The following is an 18,563-nucleotide window of genomic DNA, read 5'->3' as shown; positions in this document are numbered from 1 at the left end:
GAATGGGTTTGGTGTTAGGCTTAGAGTGAACTTGGGTTATGGACTTTGGACTTTGAAAGTGGGCTAAAAGAATGGACTTGGATTTGGGTTAATAGACCTTGTCTTGGACTTAGATAGGGTTAGGAATTAGGCTTGGTTATGGTATGGGTGATGGAGCGGTGAATGGGCGATGGACTTGGATTAGGGACAAGGTTGACCATACAAACTATGTGACATGATGCATGTATGCATGTATGCATGAAAATAATGCCAAGTGGCAATGCGGGTCTGTGATAGGCTTGAGTTCTTAGTTGGAATCAATTCGAAAAAATTTGAATTTTCCTACGGGTTCGTGCAAATTGGGGTGTCTACACACCATTTATGTAAAAGAATTGCCAATATTAATATATCATAGTTTGAATACAAAATATAACTACAATACCATCGTTTAATTTCGTATAAACAAAAATAGGGAAAAATTTTAGCAACTCAAATTTGACGGCTACGGACCTACGAAATTTAGATAAATTTGTGTTTTTTATCTCTCTCTCTCTCTCTCTCTCTCTCTCTCTGATCTGCAATTTTTTCCCTCTCTCCAGTTCGTGAGAAGCTCGCTCTCTCTCTCTCTCTCTCTCTCTGTTTGTCTCCCTCGATCACATCTCTATCTATATCCAATTGATCTCTCTATATCTGATCTCTAGATCTTTCAACACTGAAAATGATGGAGTGAAGATGAGATCTAGGGTTACTAGAGCTTTCAGTTTATTGAAGATAAGGTATTACCCTCTAAATCTCTCTCTCTCTGAAGAACGAACTCAAAGCTCCATTGTTCTGATTCAGTTGTTTTGCAGAAAAATCGATGGATCATGAGTTGAAGGATCTTGGACAGAAATCAGTGAGTTTCTCTGTTTCTCATACCTCAATTCTACTAAAAAATCTTCTTTTTTAATCTCTGAATAAAAAAGAATATAAGAAACCCTATAATCCTCCATTAAATCTTATCTTTTTGTCGAAACTTGCCATTAAAGCACCAAATCTTAGGTAAATAGGTTATGATCAAGTTATAGTTGAAATATGGTAGTTCTCCTTTGGTTACATTCGATTTGAAAGTTTTGATTTCAGAGATTCGTTTGAGGAGGTGTCAAAGAGACTCCATTTTGTAGGAAAAAAGTAATTCTTTGGAGATTTTGATGAGTTTGATGTGAGACTGTGGAAATGACATCATGAAACTTTGAAGGTTTTATTTGAGTACTCATTTTTATTTTCTCCTCTTTTAACTTCTGTTTTATCTAAATGTTTACTTGTATTTTGTTCTTTTGTGCCTTTTGATTAATCTCCCAATATTGTTCTATGGAGCAGTTATGGAAGAGGATTTGCATGGAAATATTGATAGAAATCAGTCTTATTTCCAACAAATGAAAGGTTGAAGATATCTTCATTTGGCATGAACAGGATATAGCAAAGCTTGCTTTTATTTTTTTTATGGCAACGTGGGTATTGATAGGATCAAAACCCTAGTAGACTCATAAATATCGCAATAAATTAGTTTTAAGTACAGTAGTTATGGTTAGTTTACTACTACTATTGTTTAGCTTCAGGTTTAGGGGAGTCTCTAGCCCTTTATTTTGCTTATGTAGAGGATTGGTGTTTCTTTGCTTATGATATGGTACTACTAGTAAATAATAATGTGTTATGGTTATCAGCCTTTGATTTAGAATCTTGGAGACTTATAAATTTCAATTATAACTTGTTTTATTCATATATGATTGTCGATTCTGTACTATAGAGATGCCGCCACATGATTTTGTCCGATGAGCATGTTTTGTGTTTGCTTCCAAGAGGTAAATTCACAAAAATGTGGTGGCATCTCCGAACAATGAAGGCATGGTTCATATTGAGAAATTATTCATTCATAATCATCGAATCACTAATCATTTCTATAAATAGGAGAAATCTTAAATTTGGAGAGTTACTGAGATTGTGGATTTAGTTATAAGTTTTTGTAAAGTTAATCTATGACACACTCATATTTTTATTTTATTTTGTTGGTCTCAGATTATGTCTTTGGGCAGCTCTTTTGATGAGCTTTTGAATCTTGTAACGACTGATCAACAATTAGCTTGCGACCCTAAGACTGGGGGGTATGGAAAACTCAACTATAAACATTGTATTCTGTCAAGACCACCACAAGTGTTCACAATAGGTAAATTGTCAAGTTGTTGAGAAATGAGTTATTCTGCTATCACTCGTAATGATTCTTTGTTAGACATCCATAATTATAACTACTTCTTATCTTGCAGTCTTGGGTTGGCAGAGTGCCCACGAAAGTGAAAACAACATATCTGCAACATTGGCAATCCTAATCACTGAGTTAGATATTGGTGTTGTGTATCGCGGTCTAGATCCCAAGAGCAAACGTTGCCTGGTTTCAGTGGTATGCTAGGATAACCCTCACATATTTTGATTCAAATATCATTTAAGTTGCTTTTGTGTTCAAGTTCTATAATTTGTTTCCTAAATAATCTTTATTGATTAGATTTCACTTCAAGGCCTGAAATAAGTGTTTCAGCTAAAACAACTCAGTCCTAAACTAGTCTGAGGTCCCTTGAGCATTATTCTTAATTTTAATCTCTCATAGTAGACCATAGTTGAAGGAGTCATACTAGAGTGACCTCAAGAGGGGTATGGAACTATTTTTACATGATAGCTTTTAATGTGAGGTCGCTGGAGTTGGAAATTTACGAGGAAAGAAATTGGTTTCCCGTTCCTACAAATAGGAATGGTGTCTACGTGGCACAATTTGATTAGAAAATAAACACATTGTGATGTCTTTTCTTGAACATCATAGAAAAAAAGGACATACTCAGAAAAATCCATCGTGATGTGCAAATTTTGAGAATTTGACCCTAATTTTCTCTAGATCAGTTTTAAGAAATTTGTCGTGAACGTACAAGTATGTTTCCTATGTGAAAGCGCCATCGATCCGCGGGGTGCGCGGATCCGCTTTTGACCCTTGAGGTTTGGGAGTCGCCACCTAGTTATTACGATCTAGGAACCGATCAATGACTCTAAACAGATAAAGGACTAATCTAGAACAGAAAAAGCTGAATTCGGGGATCATGTTACGGGGTTAGAAGGTGTTAGGCACAAACCCCGCCCGGCCAAAGTCGGTCTCTACTAACTTCCCAAATAAGTTACATTGCTAAAAAAAACCTAGATAATAATAAAATAAAAATTAAGAAGTTATACCTTTCCGATAGCAAAGACTTTGTTCCCTCAGATCCGACAAAAATTGCTCCTCGTACCGTACTTCTTGCTTCGTTCTGTCTCCAGATTTAATTTCCGATCTCCGAGGTAAGGTATCTCTTCTTTCTTGGATCTGAATTCTTCGAGTTTGTTAATGAATTTTGGGGTGTTCTTGAAGGGCTTTTAGGTGTTTTTTAGGCTAAAATTGAAGAAGGGATGTTAGGTAAGGAATTGGGGCTCCAAAACTAGGGTTTATGGGAGGCTAGGGGGGCTTTTAGACCTACTTCTCTTAGGATTTATGATTTGATACGAAAATAGGGTGTGAGCACCTCTATTTATAGATTTTTTAGGGTTGATTTGGATAGAGTTAGTATTTAATTAGAGTTCTTTTAATTAGAGTTGTATTTTAGTTAAATTGTTTTAGGTAGAATTGTGTTTTAATTAGAATTGTTTTATCTGAAATTATTTTTTAGTTAGAACTCTATTAGATAGAGTTATTATTTAATTAGAATTTTATTATGATTTTGACTTTTAGTCTTATTTGATTGACTTTTAATATTTTGACTTTAGTCTTACTTGATTGACTTTAATATATTGACTTTAGTCTTGCTTGATTGGCTTTAAATTTTTGGAAGACCCCCCTCTAAAATATCTTTAATTCTTTGGACCCCCAAATGGAGGGGTCCTTAAAGAAATATCCCACGAACCCTCAACAATTTTACTTGAAAGCCCGATTGATCGATTTTTTTAATTTAAAATTTTAAATTAATTTCATCAATGTTTCACTTTAATTATTTAATGTTTTATTTATTAATTTCGAAAATTTTAATTATGAAAATTGTAAAATTACCGTTTTACCCCCGGAGATGACTTTTCACGTTTTAAGTCGCTTTTAATGTTCTAGGATGTTTTAGAATCAATTTTTCGTAAGAAATTCAATGGAAATATTGGTTTGTGTTATTTATGAAATTTTTTGTGTGAAATAGTCGTGAACTTTATGAGGGGCATTTTCGTAATTTTGTCGAATTCTTTTAAAATTGGCGAAATGATTTATTTGGTTTCGATTTATTATTTTATGTGTTTGAATGGGTTTTCCTAAGCGTAACGTAGGCTCTAGGGTTGTTTTGAGGTTAGGGGTATTTTGGTAATTTGGTCATTTTTAGTGATTTTTATCGTAAAGCTTCTTTTGGGGTCTGCAAGATGATGATTTCTATGTTTTTAGAGTCGTATTTTCCTAGCGTAGCGTGGTTTCTAAGGTTTTGTCAATTCGAGATACCTCATCCGAATTTCTGAAACACATCCGGTAACAAAATAAAGCAATGGAATACACATCTATCATTGGGAATCATTGCGATCGAGTTGACGAGTTGATTAATCAGGCGGATGCAAAAATGGGATGTCTACAAATGTCCCTCTTTGACAGAGGGTTGAAGCAAACTAGATAGCAAATCTATTTTGGTAGATAGTGCGATATCTGAATGCCAAAACTAGTGACAGTTCATTTTGCAACCTGATTTAGTAATTCGTTAGGGTGTTCGGATCCTTGAGGGTAAAGCTCTCCCAGAACTAAAAGGTTGTCAGGTCCTTGAGCATGAGCTCTCACTGATAGTGTCAAATCCTTGAATTTTAGAGAATTCTCCCTGACTAAAAGAACAAATGTGCAAGTGTGTGCACTGTGTGAAATTGAGTAAAATCTGAGTAAAACAAAACTCGAAAAAATTTGAATGATATTTAAGACAAATCTGAGCAAAAGTTGGGAAAAAGTTTAAATGTCCTACTCTACCTACTCTAGGTGAAAAAGTAATGAATTTATTTTTTTGAGAGTCTTATTCTACCTACTCAGAGTGAAAGAGTAATGCATTAAATATTTTTTGGGAAGTTCTACTCTATCTACTCGGAGTAAAAGAGTAATGAACTATTTTTTTTTTTTTGAAGTTCTACTCTACCTACTCGGAGTGAAAGAGTAATGAACTAAGCTTTTTAGAAGTCCTACTCTACTTGCCCAGGTTGAAAGAGTAATGAACTAACTTTTTGGGAAGTTCTACTCTACCTACTCGGAGTGAAAGAGTAATGAACTAATTTTTTAGAAGTCCTACTCTACCTGCCCAGGGTGAAAGAGTAATGAACTAATTTTTTTTTTTTTGGAAAGTTCTACTCTACCTACTCAGAGTGAAAGAGTAATGAACTAAATTTTTTTTTGGGAAGTTCTACTCTACCTACCTAGAGTGAAAGAGTAATGAACTATATTTTTTTTTTTGGAAGTTCTACTCTACCTACTCGGAGTGAAAGAGTAATGAACTAAGCTTTTTAGAGGTCCTACTCTACCTGCCCAGGGTGAAAGAGTAATGAACTAATTTTTTTGGGAAGTTCTACTCTACCTACTCGGAGTGAAAGAGTAATGAACTAATTTTTTAGGAGTCCTACTCTACCTGCCCAGGGTGAAAGAGTAATGAACTAATTCTTTTGGGAAGTTCTACTCTACCTACTCGGAGTGAAAGAGTAATGAACTAATTTTTTTCCTTTTTAGGAAGTTCTATTCTACCTGCTCAGGGTGCAAGAATAATGAACTAAGCATTGAGGGAACAAACGGGGGATTAACCTTGCATTTGATTTTTTTTTTTTTAATAAAAATTTGGAGTTTACGAAGGTCCGGTAAACATTTTAACTTTCTTTGAATCTTAGGAGTTTTCAAAATTACTATCAAGAGGGTAACCTTTAATTCAAAGTTAACCTTATCCTTTGGGGTTGAAATTGACCAGGCATAAGAACAAAAATGCCCCTAGTTTGACAAAGAACATTGCACTGGGGATAATTGAACATAATTTGAAAATACATGCCCCTAGTGTAAGGGGGAAACTGTACTCTTTAGAAAAAGGAAGTGCCCTTGTTATGAAAGTTTGAAATCCTTGATTACCGCAAGTGCAATAAAGGTTTAACTTTTAATTTTGACTTTTTATATTGAAGATTTTGAGTCAGGCTCAAAGAAATTGGAACAAAATATTTCTTTCTGAAATTCATCATAGAATTTGTTCTTTCTCCCCGTCGGTTTGCTTAGGGACATGAAACTCTTCAGATCAATCATAGACAAGATACTAGTATCCACTAAGTCTATATTTGGTTCAAACTGGATATTGAAACTTGATCATTCGGACTTCTGATATTTCGGCACGGGCTACCTTTTCAGCTTCTCAACTAAAGGAAGATTTTCTTTTATTTTTTGATAGCTCTAAGTTTTGCCTAGATTGCCTATTCAGGTTTTCAATCTAGCGAGCATGCTCTAGCTTTTGCCTAGATCGCCTTTTTAGATTTTCGATCTAGCGAGCTTACAATTTTTTCTTTTTTTCCTGCTTTGATTGTTGCGAAGGTCATCCTTTCATATTTTTAACCTCGCAAGCTTGCCTTAATTTTTGCCTAAGTTGCCCTTTTGGGTTTTTAACCTAGCAGGCTCTTTTTTTTTCTTCATGTCTGAACTTCTGGAGTTGCTGTTTGATCATGCTTTGCTATCTTCCTTGACTTTTCGCACGGTACTTAGGAGGACTTTCATGGGTAAGCTTAGGACTGGGTATAAAAAGAAAGGAATCTTGAGGCTCAAAAACCCAAATGCCCCTTGTGTGGCATTTCCTTTTAAATTATTTTCTTTTTCCTTGAATTTTCTTCCCCACTTTGACAATTTTTTTCTTTTGAATTTTTTTCTTTTTAGATTTTTTCTTTGTCGGGGAATCTATTTTTATTTATTTTTTTATTTTGATGTGGTCGGGCCTGAAGTAATTTCTCAGGTTGCTTACGTACCTAGAATTTTGGGATCAGACCAAAACGTAGTTCGAATTTTCCCTCCCCTAGGTCAGGTAATCGGGCTGAGAAAGAAAAAGGCATCATTTTTTTTTTGAAAAGGCTGCAAAGGACTGAGAAAGGAGATAATGAACTGGGTGCAGGAAAATTGATTCAGCCAGAGATGGCCTCCTTAAATGTAGTACCGTTTGATCCGGTCAAGGTTGGTTGACTCTGGTAATTTGATTCCATCATGATCTTGAAGTCTAACAGTTTTTTCAGATAATATTTCCTTGATGATTGAATCTCTCCAATCAAACTTTCTATGATCGAGAAAGAGTACTTAAAAATTTTTTGGGTAGTCTGATGCTTAGATTCTTGACTTATAAGTGATGAACTTTTGACTTTCTTGTCAAACATGCGAGTAACTCCTCTCCATTGACAGACTCAATCTGTTTATAACAATTAACTTCCATCAAGACCTTGAGATACAAGATTTTCCCTTTTAACCGGTAAGATTGCTTCCATATCATACTAGAGTGATTCTAGTAGGAGACTGTATTGAAGTGTAATATGTCCATAATGTGAATGGTAACTTCTCTGGCCAATCCCGGTGTGATGTGTGATTGACACATTTTCACGATGATTGTCTTGAGATTTTTACTAGCTGCTTCAACCATTCCATCGATTTTAAAATTCCAACACTGATACATCTTATAATCCCTCATATGACTATGTCAGTCAATTCTGGTTTGTATATGTGGTGTTCTCATAGGATGGGTATATATTTCATGTTGAACAACACTCCAAATTTAACCGACATATCCTCATAGGACCATGTAAGCAAGTCTTTTGAATTTTCTGAATAAATTCATCATCTCTTTGTACTCCTTTGGGGATAAGTTAGTTCCAATTTGAATTTCTTGAGAATTATTTTTGTTCCAAGGTCAATGACCTTTAGTTCCTCGAGCAAGACATTTATCTTCTCATTCAAGAGGGGGTTCCTTTAGAGGAATTTCTCCTTGAAGCCAGTTATTAGTTAATTCGTTAATGCGCTCGAGGTATTCAAAAATTTTCTTTATTCAATTAAATTCAGAAGGGATGACAGACACCTCTATAAACTCGATAAACTAACTCGACTCAACAGGAAAAGAGTAGACTCAATTTAAAGAAGATATGACCTTGCTGAAAAAAAGGACTCGAGCTAACCCAAATGACTCATGAAAACTCAAGACAACTACCCACACCGGGCTTGATTAGGACTGAAGACTGAGACATTGCTTACAACCGGCATGACTGAGGCACTGTGATCTTCAAAGAACAACTGGGCAATGTTGAGAAATTTTGAGGTCATTTCTCACTGTTGACTTGATATTGACGTTTACTCTAACTGACCGGATTTACAACCCTAGCTAGACGATGGACGATTGAGCTTAGATATAATGATAACCCTTAAACCTCATTGAAGGTGAATTTAATCAATTCCAGGATTACCCCCTTGATAACATTTTAAACGAACCCTGAGATTTTATTGAATTCTGTGCACCAATCCATTAAACAATTCATTAATGTAATGATTATTCAGAAAAATAATTTTATTGCACTCTTGAAAAATATTGACAAATAATGTTTTCATTGAATAACAACTTCCACAAACATATTTCAATAATTTTTCATGCAAAAATAGATTTTTTGTAAACCATTTTTTTTGAAAAATATTTTTCTTCCTTTTCTTTTTTTTAGAAAACTTTTTGGGAAAGCATTTCCTTTTGGAAAATCTTATTCTTCCGGAAAATATTTTACTTTTGAAAAGCATTTCTCTTTTGGAAAATATTTTTCTTCTTTTAAAATAGGTTTAAAATCCGAATCAGAAAAAAGTTTGAATTTCATTTTGATTCAAATGGCTCGGCCCATAATGATCGTTGGATCGAGATGGACTGGGTCAAGTTTAAAATGGATTTTTTATTGGGTTGGTGCACCCATTTTAATTTTCAAAAATAACATTTTTGATCCTTGGGGACAATCATACACTCTGATCTCATCATTCATCATTCACATACATTCATCAATCCAAAGGTTCCATTCAATAAACAACCCGGGAACACCCACGATAAGTTCGAGTCGTGACCTACAGGAAAGGTTTCTAGACTCTAAGCTTACTACGTGCAATGCATTTTTATCTGGCCACCCTTGCCCAAGCACACCTATATACCTTTCGATAAGTGGTGACTTGGTTTGATATACCGTATAGGTGATAATTTAAAACCTCAACTCACTTCTCTGAAGCCAAAAACAGCCAGTTTGATCTCCAGTTGAGAGGTGACGCACAATGCTGAGCAAAGGCCCACTTAAATACCTCTCGTCTAGAATAGACGTAGTCTATCCCCCTCGTACAGTAGGGTACAGCGGGGCAAGATCTTGCTTAGGCACTGATTTTGACCAAGAAGTGCAATTGATATACTTAGATTATCTTTTACACCTACGGGTACGAGTCAAGAGTTGTAGCTTTCATAAATGGTTTGGCATCCCACGAGGGGACCGACCACGTACTAGTACTACGTTGGCAATCGGGACATGTGACTGTGTGGTTCACAATAGGTAAAAGGCTCAGGTCGCTTCAGCTTGGGTGCATCAATACATCTCTCAGAATCACTTGATCAGACGATATTGATGTCCCAGTTTGATATACCCTAAGGTACGTGACTGGAGTTGTGGTTTTCATGAATGACGTCGCATCTCCGAAGAGATCGGGCCACGCACTAGTGCCACGTTGGCTATATAGGACGTGTAAGTGTGCAAAACAGGGTGGGGTGTACCCGAGGCCTTTTTCAAACACATGGGCCCATGGGCCAGATTATGTCATCACATATGGATATCAAATGAATATTGATCAAGAAAATAATACAAAACCCATCACATCGAAATTAAGATGAAAGCAAACACATCACAAATATATCTATAGAGATCATGGCACATTATATGGGCATATAACACAAATAATAATTAATCTGATCCAACATTAAAAAGGCCCACAAATTTGTTGTCTATGGTCCAATCAATGGTTACTTTTGGGTGATCCAAAATAAATCGAGATTCCAATAGATGTTACATTGATGATAGAATGACAATAGTTGAGATGAGCTCACTCTCAGGAACATTAATTGTGCTAACATTAGATAAATTCAGATTTTCTGTGAATTAGGAAAATACAATCCGAAGTTGTATCGATGATATCTAAGGCTCCCGATAACGAAATCGAGTGAACTCAGGTTCTAAATTAATCTACTCGATGAGATCTACATTTTATTAATAGGTGCCCAGACTTAGTTCTCACTAGAATTTTCTGTAAAAACGTTTTAACATTGTTGTCCCAACCTTCATTCAGAAACAATTCTAGATTTACAGATTGAACTTGCATCGACGATATCTAAGGCCTTCGATAACGAAATTTAGTGAACTCAGGTTCTAAATTAATCTACTCGATGAGATCTACGTTTATTAAGAGGTTCCCAGACTTAATTCTCACTAGAATATTCTGTAAAAACGTTTTAACATTGCTATCCCAACCTTCATTCAGCAACAATTTCAGATTTACAGATTGAACTTGCATCGATAATATCTAAGGCTTCCGATAACGAAATTGAGTGAACTCAAGTTCTAAATTAATCTAATCGATGAGATATATGTTTTATTAATAGGTTCCCAGACTTAATTCTCACTAGAATATTCTGTGAAAACGTTTTAATATTGCTATCCCAACCTTCATTCAGAAATAATTCCAGATTTACAGATTGAACTTACATCGATGATATCTAAGGCTCCTGTAATGAAATTGAGTGAACTCAGGTTCTAAATTAATCTACTCGATGAGATCTACGTTTTATTAAAAGGTTCTCAGACTTAATTCTTACTAGAATATTCTGTAAAATTATTTTAACATTGTTGTCCCAACTTTCATTCAGCAACAATTCTAGATTTACAGATTGAACTTGCATCGATGATATCTAAGGCTTCCGATAACGAAATTGAGTGAACTCAAGTTCTAAATTAATTTACTCGATGAGATCTACATTTTATTAATAGGTTCCCAGACTTAATTCTCACTAAAATGTTTTGTAAAAACGTTTGAATGTTACTGTCCCAACTTTCATCATTCCATCATTTTCATATGTCAATTTGAATCTTTCATTATTTATGAGTCATCAAAAAGTGATCCTTAATTGGAAAAAAAAAATACAATACCCAAAATCATCTAAAATCAAGTCAAAAAAATAAATAAACAGAAAAAATAAATAAAATAAAACCAACTAAATAATAAAAAAAAAACTAGGTCATGTTGGCAAGGCTCTCATAATTGGGGTTTTTCAAGTTTGATCCTCAATAGTCCCCAGTGGAGTCGCCACTAAAAGCGCCCTCGATCCGCGGGGTGTGCGGATCCGCTTTTGACCCTTGAGGTTTGGGAGTCGCCACCTAGTTATTACGGTCTAGGAATCGATCAATGACTCTAAACAGATAAATGACTAATCTAGAACAGAAAAAACTGAATTCGGGGATCATGTTACGGGGTTGGAAGGTGTTAGGCACCAACCCCGCCCGGCCAAAGCCGGTCTCTACTAACTTCTCAAATAAGTTACATTGCTAAAAAAAACCTAGATAATAATAAAATAAAAAATAAGAAGTTATACATTTCCGATAGCAAAGACTTTGTTCCCTTAGATCCGACAAAAATTGCTCCTCGTACCGTACTTCTTGCTTCGTTCTTTCTCCGTATTTGATTTTCGATCTCCGAGGTAAGGTATCTCTTCTTTCTTGGATCTGAATTCTTCGAGTTTGTTAATGAATTTTGGGGTGTTCTTGAAGGGTTTTTAGGTGTTTTTTTAGGCTAAAATCGAAGAAAGGATGTTAGGTAAGGAGTTGAGACTCCAAAACTAGGGTTTATGGGAGGCTAGGGGAATTTTTAGACCTACTTCTCTTAGGATTTATCATTTGATACGAAAATAGGATGTGAGCACCTCTATTTATAGATTTTTTAGGGTTGATTTGGATAGAGTTAGTATTTAATTAGAGTTCTTTTAATTAGAGTTGTGTTTTAGTTAGAATTGTTTTAGGTAGAATTGTGTTTTAATTAGAATTGTTTTAGGTAGAATTATTTTTTAGTTAGAACTCTATTAGATAGAGTTATTATTTAATTAGAATTCTATTATGATTTTGACTTTTGGTCTTATTTGATTGACTTTTAATATTTTGACTTTAGTCTTAACTTATTGACTTTTAATATTTTGACTTCAGTCTTGCTTAATTGACTTTAGTCTCACTTGATTGACTTTAATATATTGACTTTAGTCTTGCTTGATTGGCTTTAAATTTTTGGAAGACCCCCCTCTAAAATATCTTTAATTCTTTGGACCCCCAAATGGAGGGGTCCTTAAAGAAATATCCCACGAACCCTCAACAATTTTACTTGAAAGCCCGATTGATCGATTTTTTTAATTCAAAATTTTAAATTAATTTCATCAATGTTTCACTTTAATTATTTAATATTTTATTTATTAATTTCGAAATTTTTAATTATGAAAATTGTGAAATTATCGTTTTACCCCCGGAGAGGACTTTTCACGTTTTAAGTCGGTTTTTAATGTTCTAGGATGTTTTAGAATCAATTTTTCGTAAGGAATTCAATGAAAATATTGGTTTGTGTTATTTATGAAATTTTTTGTGTGAAATAGTCGTGAACTTTATGAGGGGCATTTTCGTAATTTTGTCGAATTCTGTTAAAATTGGCGAAATGATTTATTTGGTTTCGATTTATTATTTTATGTGTTTGAATGGGTTTTCCTAAGCGTAACGTAGGCTCTAGGGTTGTTTTGAGATTAGGGGTATTTTGGTAATTTGGTCATTTTTAGTGATTTTTATCGTAAAGCTTCTTTTGGGGTCTGCAAGATGATGATTTCTATGTTTTTAGAGTCGTATTTTCCTGACGTAGCGTGGTTTCTAAGGTTTTGTTAATTCGAGATACCTCATCCGGATTTCTGAAACACATCTGGTAACAAAATAAAGCAATGGAATACACATCCATCATTGGGAATCATTGCGATTGGGTTGACGAGTTGATTAATCAGGCGGATGCAAAAATGGGGTGTCTACACTATGTTTCTACTATTTTTTATTAAAGTTTTTTATCAATGATTTTTTCATTAATGGAACCCAAAGGAAAATTGAATTATTGGAATAGCTCTTGGTTATGAGAACGACACTTATTAAGCTTCAAAAACACTTTGGTATAGCTAACATGGAAGGAAAGGCATATGTTGGTGGTGAGAGAAAGTTCTTGATGGTTAGTGGTAGTAAATGATTCTATTGTCACAATTGTTCATGCTTCCATAGGGTATCACTTGGTTATGATATTATTGGCGGATGTCTTGAAATTCGTGAGTACTAGGAGTTATAACTGAACCGCTTTTCAGATTTTATAAGCATCACGCAGGATTAGTTCCAATCATAACTGAACCACTTTTCAGATTTTGTGTTTTGTCTTCATTCAAGTGTATCTAGTTTTGTAATAAGAAGAGAACTATATCAAAATACAGTAGATAACAAATCCGTCTAAGATTGTATCCACGAGTAGTTGATTAAAAGAGGATATTAAGCTGCACAGAAGATCAATCATTTCATTTCTCTCTACTTATGCTTAAGCTAAGCATGATATTTTTGGTGGTTTTATTGGTTTTGTCTCATAAACCTTTCAAGAAATTTGGATTCCACATTGATTAGTACTTATCTGGCTATATCCACTTATTGAATAGTCTTAGTACTGCTGTACTGACCTCTGTTCATTCATGAGTAGGTTTTTTTTTTTTTTTTAATTCTCTCTGTTTTTACCTCATTTTTTAGCACTTCAGGTACATTTAAGTTGACACTTCAATTTTTGGAGCCACCAACAATGTGATTTGTTTCTTGAATGTTCCATCCAAATAGTAAGTTGGGAACATGAAGTACATTATACTAGCATTTAATCTAACATCACCACCAAAAATTAAAAGCAGAATTCATTTTCCCATGACCATTTTTCTAAAGAATTTATGTTTCGAAGAAAATGAATTCCCTAGAATCATACGACAACAACAACAACAACAACAACAAAGCAAGTTTGGACATGTCCTTCAATTGGTAAAAATAAGGCACCTAGTTTTGAGGTTGTGGGTTCAAGTCCAGCTCCCCCCCACACCGTCAAAAAAAAAAAAAAACAATATAAAGTTGATGATTTTGACCGATTGATGAATCCTAACTTGGATGTGTGATTGTAATTTCCTTTAATATTTTGAACAATACAAAGTTTGAATGTGTTGTGGACCCATGGTTACGTTTTGTAGATGTATGGATAATAGCAATATGGGATTTGGCCGTTTATTATTGTAGTTTAATATGAGATTTGATGATATAATATGAGAACTCCACTTTGTAAGAACAATTACACAACCCTAACCCTATCCCAATTTGTTTTTTCTTTATATTTTCTCAAATTTCCCTTTGCCGATTTTTGCTCGAACCCCAACTTGATGACTATGTATGTTAGGAACATGTTCATAGTCTGGACTACTTATTCAATAGGCCCACTGTGGAGATTTTCAGGACCAAAAATTCATCCTGATCATTCTAAAATTTTATTATATACATTCTCTTGGACGATGGTTGAGAAAGGGCTTTATTCTAGATTTAATAAGCTAAATGTAGTTCCTTGTGCTATTACAGAATTATCTCATGATCAGAAGCATTAAATCAGATGAGATGAGAGTAAAACACCAAGATATAGAATGGTGGATGTCTCATCATTTACTCCCTAGGGATCTGAAGGAGCGTATCAGGCGATATCAACAATACAACTGCGAAAAAATCGGAGGGATTGATGAACAAATTCTGATTTCTATCATTTCCCATGACCTCAGGAGGGACATTAAGCGCCATCTTTTTTTGGTTCTACTCATGAGAGTGAGTGCTTCTGCCTCTATTATATGTTTTGTTTAGCGTTTATTGTGCAATTACCTTCTTCAGCATTGCTTCATCCAATACGTTTCCCTACCTGTGATTTTGTGCAAATTGGGTGAAATGTAAGTATATAAGCATCCAGATTGAGACTTGCACTACGTGAAAACTTATTAAATTCGACAACAGGATGCAGCGGCTCTTATCTGTCAAAATTTTTTGATAGGATTTGATGGGCCAAAGCCATCGAATATTTTTAGGTTTTTATTTATAAGTAAAGAGAAAACAACATAACCAAACTCTCTATATTCATCTCTCTCTCTCAATCTCCTCTCTTTTTTACATTCTCTGCTTCTGTCGATCTCCTTCGATTTTTCTCATTGTTTCTCTCCTGATCTTATTATTGTCTTGATCTCCTTTGATCTGTCTCTCATTCTCCGTCTCGATCTCTCTCATTCTTCGTCTCAATCTCTTTTGATTTCTCTTTCTCTTTCATTTTCCCTCTCTTGACTCATCTTTGTCATGATATCTCAGTCTGATCTCCTATGAGAAACGAAGGGAACAACGAAAATCTCTCTCTCCCTGTAAAAAAAATTTGGAGTCTTCGAGAGAAACATGAGCTTCTTGTTTATCTTCAGGAGCTCCAGATCGATTGGATGAAATTCTACCAACAAAGGTAAGGATTTCAAGTTCGAATTCAAAATTTTTATTTTTATTTTTTATTGTAGACTTAATTTCACATTTTCTTCATGTTTTGTGAAATTCAGATCGTTTAGATGTTTTTTTGAACATTTCCATCATCGTCATCATCTATCATTCATCCCTCATCTATTCGTGGTCAGCAACATAAAGCTTGTTTCTACTTGCAACTCTATTGATAGAGAGATTTTGTAAATATGTATATGTTACCATCATCTCCCAATTCCCAACTATTTGGGGTCAGCTCAACAACATTAGTCCTATTTTGCCTTCCAACTCTATCTAGAGCTAGATCTTCTATCAATGCACGTGTTTTCAATATGTGAAATGACACATTGTTAGGCTAGTGGTTGCAAATGATTTATTCCCGAGATTCAAAACTAGTATTTTATTTTGATTTAAGTCTTAAACAACTTTAACTAGCATGCTAAGTTGGAAGAAAGAAACATTCAATGAAGCTTTAGTGAGAGTTTTTGCATGGGTTTGTGATTATGGTTGAAATACTCATGCCATTTTCACTGAATCAACCTTTTTAATGTTAATCCCTTTCTTAGATTATGAGATTTTTTTTGTTTTTGATGTTTGTTTTCTTCGATCGGTACATTTTGTTGGTTTTTGTTCTTGAAATAAACTTCGGCCATAACTACAAACTCTTATCATGTTGTTACTTCTATCATGGCTAATAAAATCCATGCACATGAGTATGGGTTTTCAACAAATATCATTGCTTCTTATTTAGTACTTAGTCCTACTTGCGATAGTGATACATGCTTGCTTGTATCTTGAATCTTTTTAATGTTACACTGCCACTTCCACAAACTATTATGATGGTTCTGCTCTATGCATCTTGGTGAAACATTAATTCCATTTACCAGTAAGGTAGTAACTGGTCAATCCGTTGTTACCATTATAGATCACTATTCCATGTACACAATTTACTTGAAACTTCCACTGTTTAAAGTGTCAAACTTTCAAACCTTTCTTGGCGTCCAAATGCATTTCATATTTGCACACATCCCTGGAATTCTGCAGAATAGGGGAAAACTTAAAGATAGCATTATTACAATTCCAGCAACTATTGTTTTTGGTCATTCTAGATACATGTTTAGGTGTCACCACAATTTTTTGCTATTCGAAAATGCTATTTTTTTTTTTTTTTTGTAGTGTTATTTGTGAATTTTAGAAAGTAGTTGCAAATGCATTTTATTGCATATCTCAATATAATCGATCATATTTGCCAATGTAATTTTCATCACCTGCTGTTCAGGATTTACTCTCATTTTTAGTATTGAGGAACTACACTCATAAGTCATAACTTGTAAACTAGGCAATTGCTGACAATCTCTTTTAAGCACTTGTTGCTCCAAGTGCCTTTTTGGGCTAGGGTTAACTTATATTTAATCTCTATGATAGAATATAGTACATTAGTAATGATTTTCTAAATAAATTTATTTTTTTGCTTGGTGCAGTAACATCAGTTATTATATGCATAAGATCATTATATTTTCCTCTTTCAAATTTACTAGATTCTGCAATCACTAAGCAAGCAAGCTAGTAGTTAGTAGCAAGCTAGCACCTTGTACTAGATTCTACAACCAAAGTATTCAAATATAATTGTATAACTACTTGATGCATGCCTTTTGAAAATATAGTCCTTCTCAACCTTTCTGGTAAAATCTTTGTAGTGCATCTGCTCCTACATGATTTGATCTGTCATTTGATATGAGGAAGTTGGTTCGGTTATCCATGACCTTGGATCTTTTTTTTTATGCTATTTATGGAGTAGTTTCTTACTTGTTTTTCCCGAATTCGTGAAGAATTTGTATATGCCAATATTAATTAATTTGGACATTTATTGATTAGGCGAAGATTATATTTCTTAGATTTCTTGAAATTGGGTTTGGGCTGTTTGTTATTCTCAAATGACTTGTTCTTGCAGTCTCACTCAAGACTTTCCTTCAATAAGGTTAGTATAGTTCAATTTCTATATTTTAATGATTCTCACACTCCCAACATAGATCCATTGTAGCACTTTAGGCCACTCCCAACATAGAGCCATGTTCTAGCACTTTTGGTAACATATTTCTTATTTTTTAACATTTGTGAATAAAATCTAGCTATGTTCTTCTATTACTTTGGGTTGATATCTCGATATACCAAATCTTTTCCGTGTAGGTACGAGAGCGCTATTAGGATTTCTTTCAGAACAGTAGTAATGTGGGGGAAATGAGGAAAATAAGAGGACGCGATAGAGCGAAGAGAGCCATAAGAGATCAAGGGCATCACGACCATTTACTTCTAACTGTATTTTATTTCTAAACAATTATGTGACGTAATTTCATTTGTAATTGCCCAATTGCTTCAATTAGAGCTTGTTTAGTACTGAAATTTCAATATATAATATGAATTTTGAGTTGTTTAGTTTAATTTCGAGCTTGTTTTATGATTTTTGTTTTGTTTGTTATTTTTCTGATTTTTTTTATTTATTATTTCATTTATTGTGATTGGTGAATTAGAGGACCGTCTTATTGTTTGTTAAACCTCCATATTCGACGGTCATATTCTATAGAATTTTTTTTTATTTTTTTTATTTTTTAAGCCCATTCTACAAGAAAATATTTGATAGTCCAGGGCCATCAAAAAAAATTCTACAAGAGAATATTTGACAGGAGGGTCTGTCAAATTTCTCAAAATTTGACGGGCTAAGACCGTCAAATATGAGCTTTTTTCACATAGTGAGGGATGGGTTGGAATTGCTGGGAGCAAAAGAGGCCAAAATTGCTCCCAAGTAAAGCTTTCATAAAGCTCAAAACCCTATTTAACCCTGGTTTGGTTTGGTTTTTGACAGATGGCATAGGTTGTTATGGGAGGCAACATGTATCCCACAATGA

The 18,563-nt window shown here is 34.3% G+C and overlaps 1 protein-coding gene across 1 annotated transcript; it reads left to right on the top strand.

Moving 5' to 3' along the window:
- The first annotated feature begins 544 nt into the window (after positions 1 to 544).
- On the top strand, positions 545 to 15,015 carry LOC147388940 (cyclic nucleotide-gated ion channel 1-like). The gene is made up of 5 exons (XM_086419692.1): positions 545 to 755; positions 831 to 874; positions 2,035 to 2,182; positions 2,280 to 2,413; positions 14,743 to 15,015. Exons 2-5 carry the CDS (start codon positions 839 to 841, stop codon positions 15,013 to 15,015), a joined length of 591 nt encoding a protein of 196 aa, XP_086275818.1. The 5' UTR covers positions 545 to 755; positions 831 to 838.
- Positions 15,016 to 18,563: the final 3,548 nt, after the last annotated feature.

Source organism: Akebia trifoliata, chromosome 12, assembly GCF_017979445.1.
Source record: "Akebia trifoliata isolate Shusen 1 chromosome 12, ASM1797944v1, whole genome shotgun sequence".
NCBI lineage: Eukaryota > Viridiplantae > Streptophyta > Magnoliopsida > Ranunculales > Lardizabalaceae > Akebia > Akebia trifoliata.
Note: the sequence above shows the minus strand (reverse complement) of the source record. Positions and strands in the feature narration are given on the sequence as shown.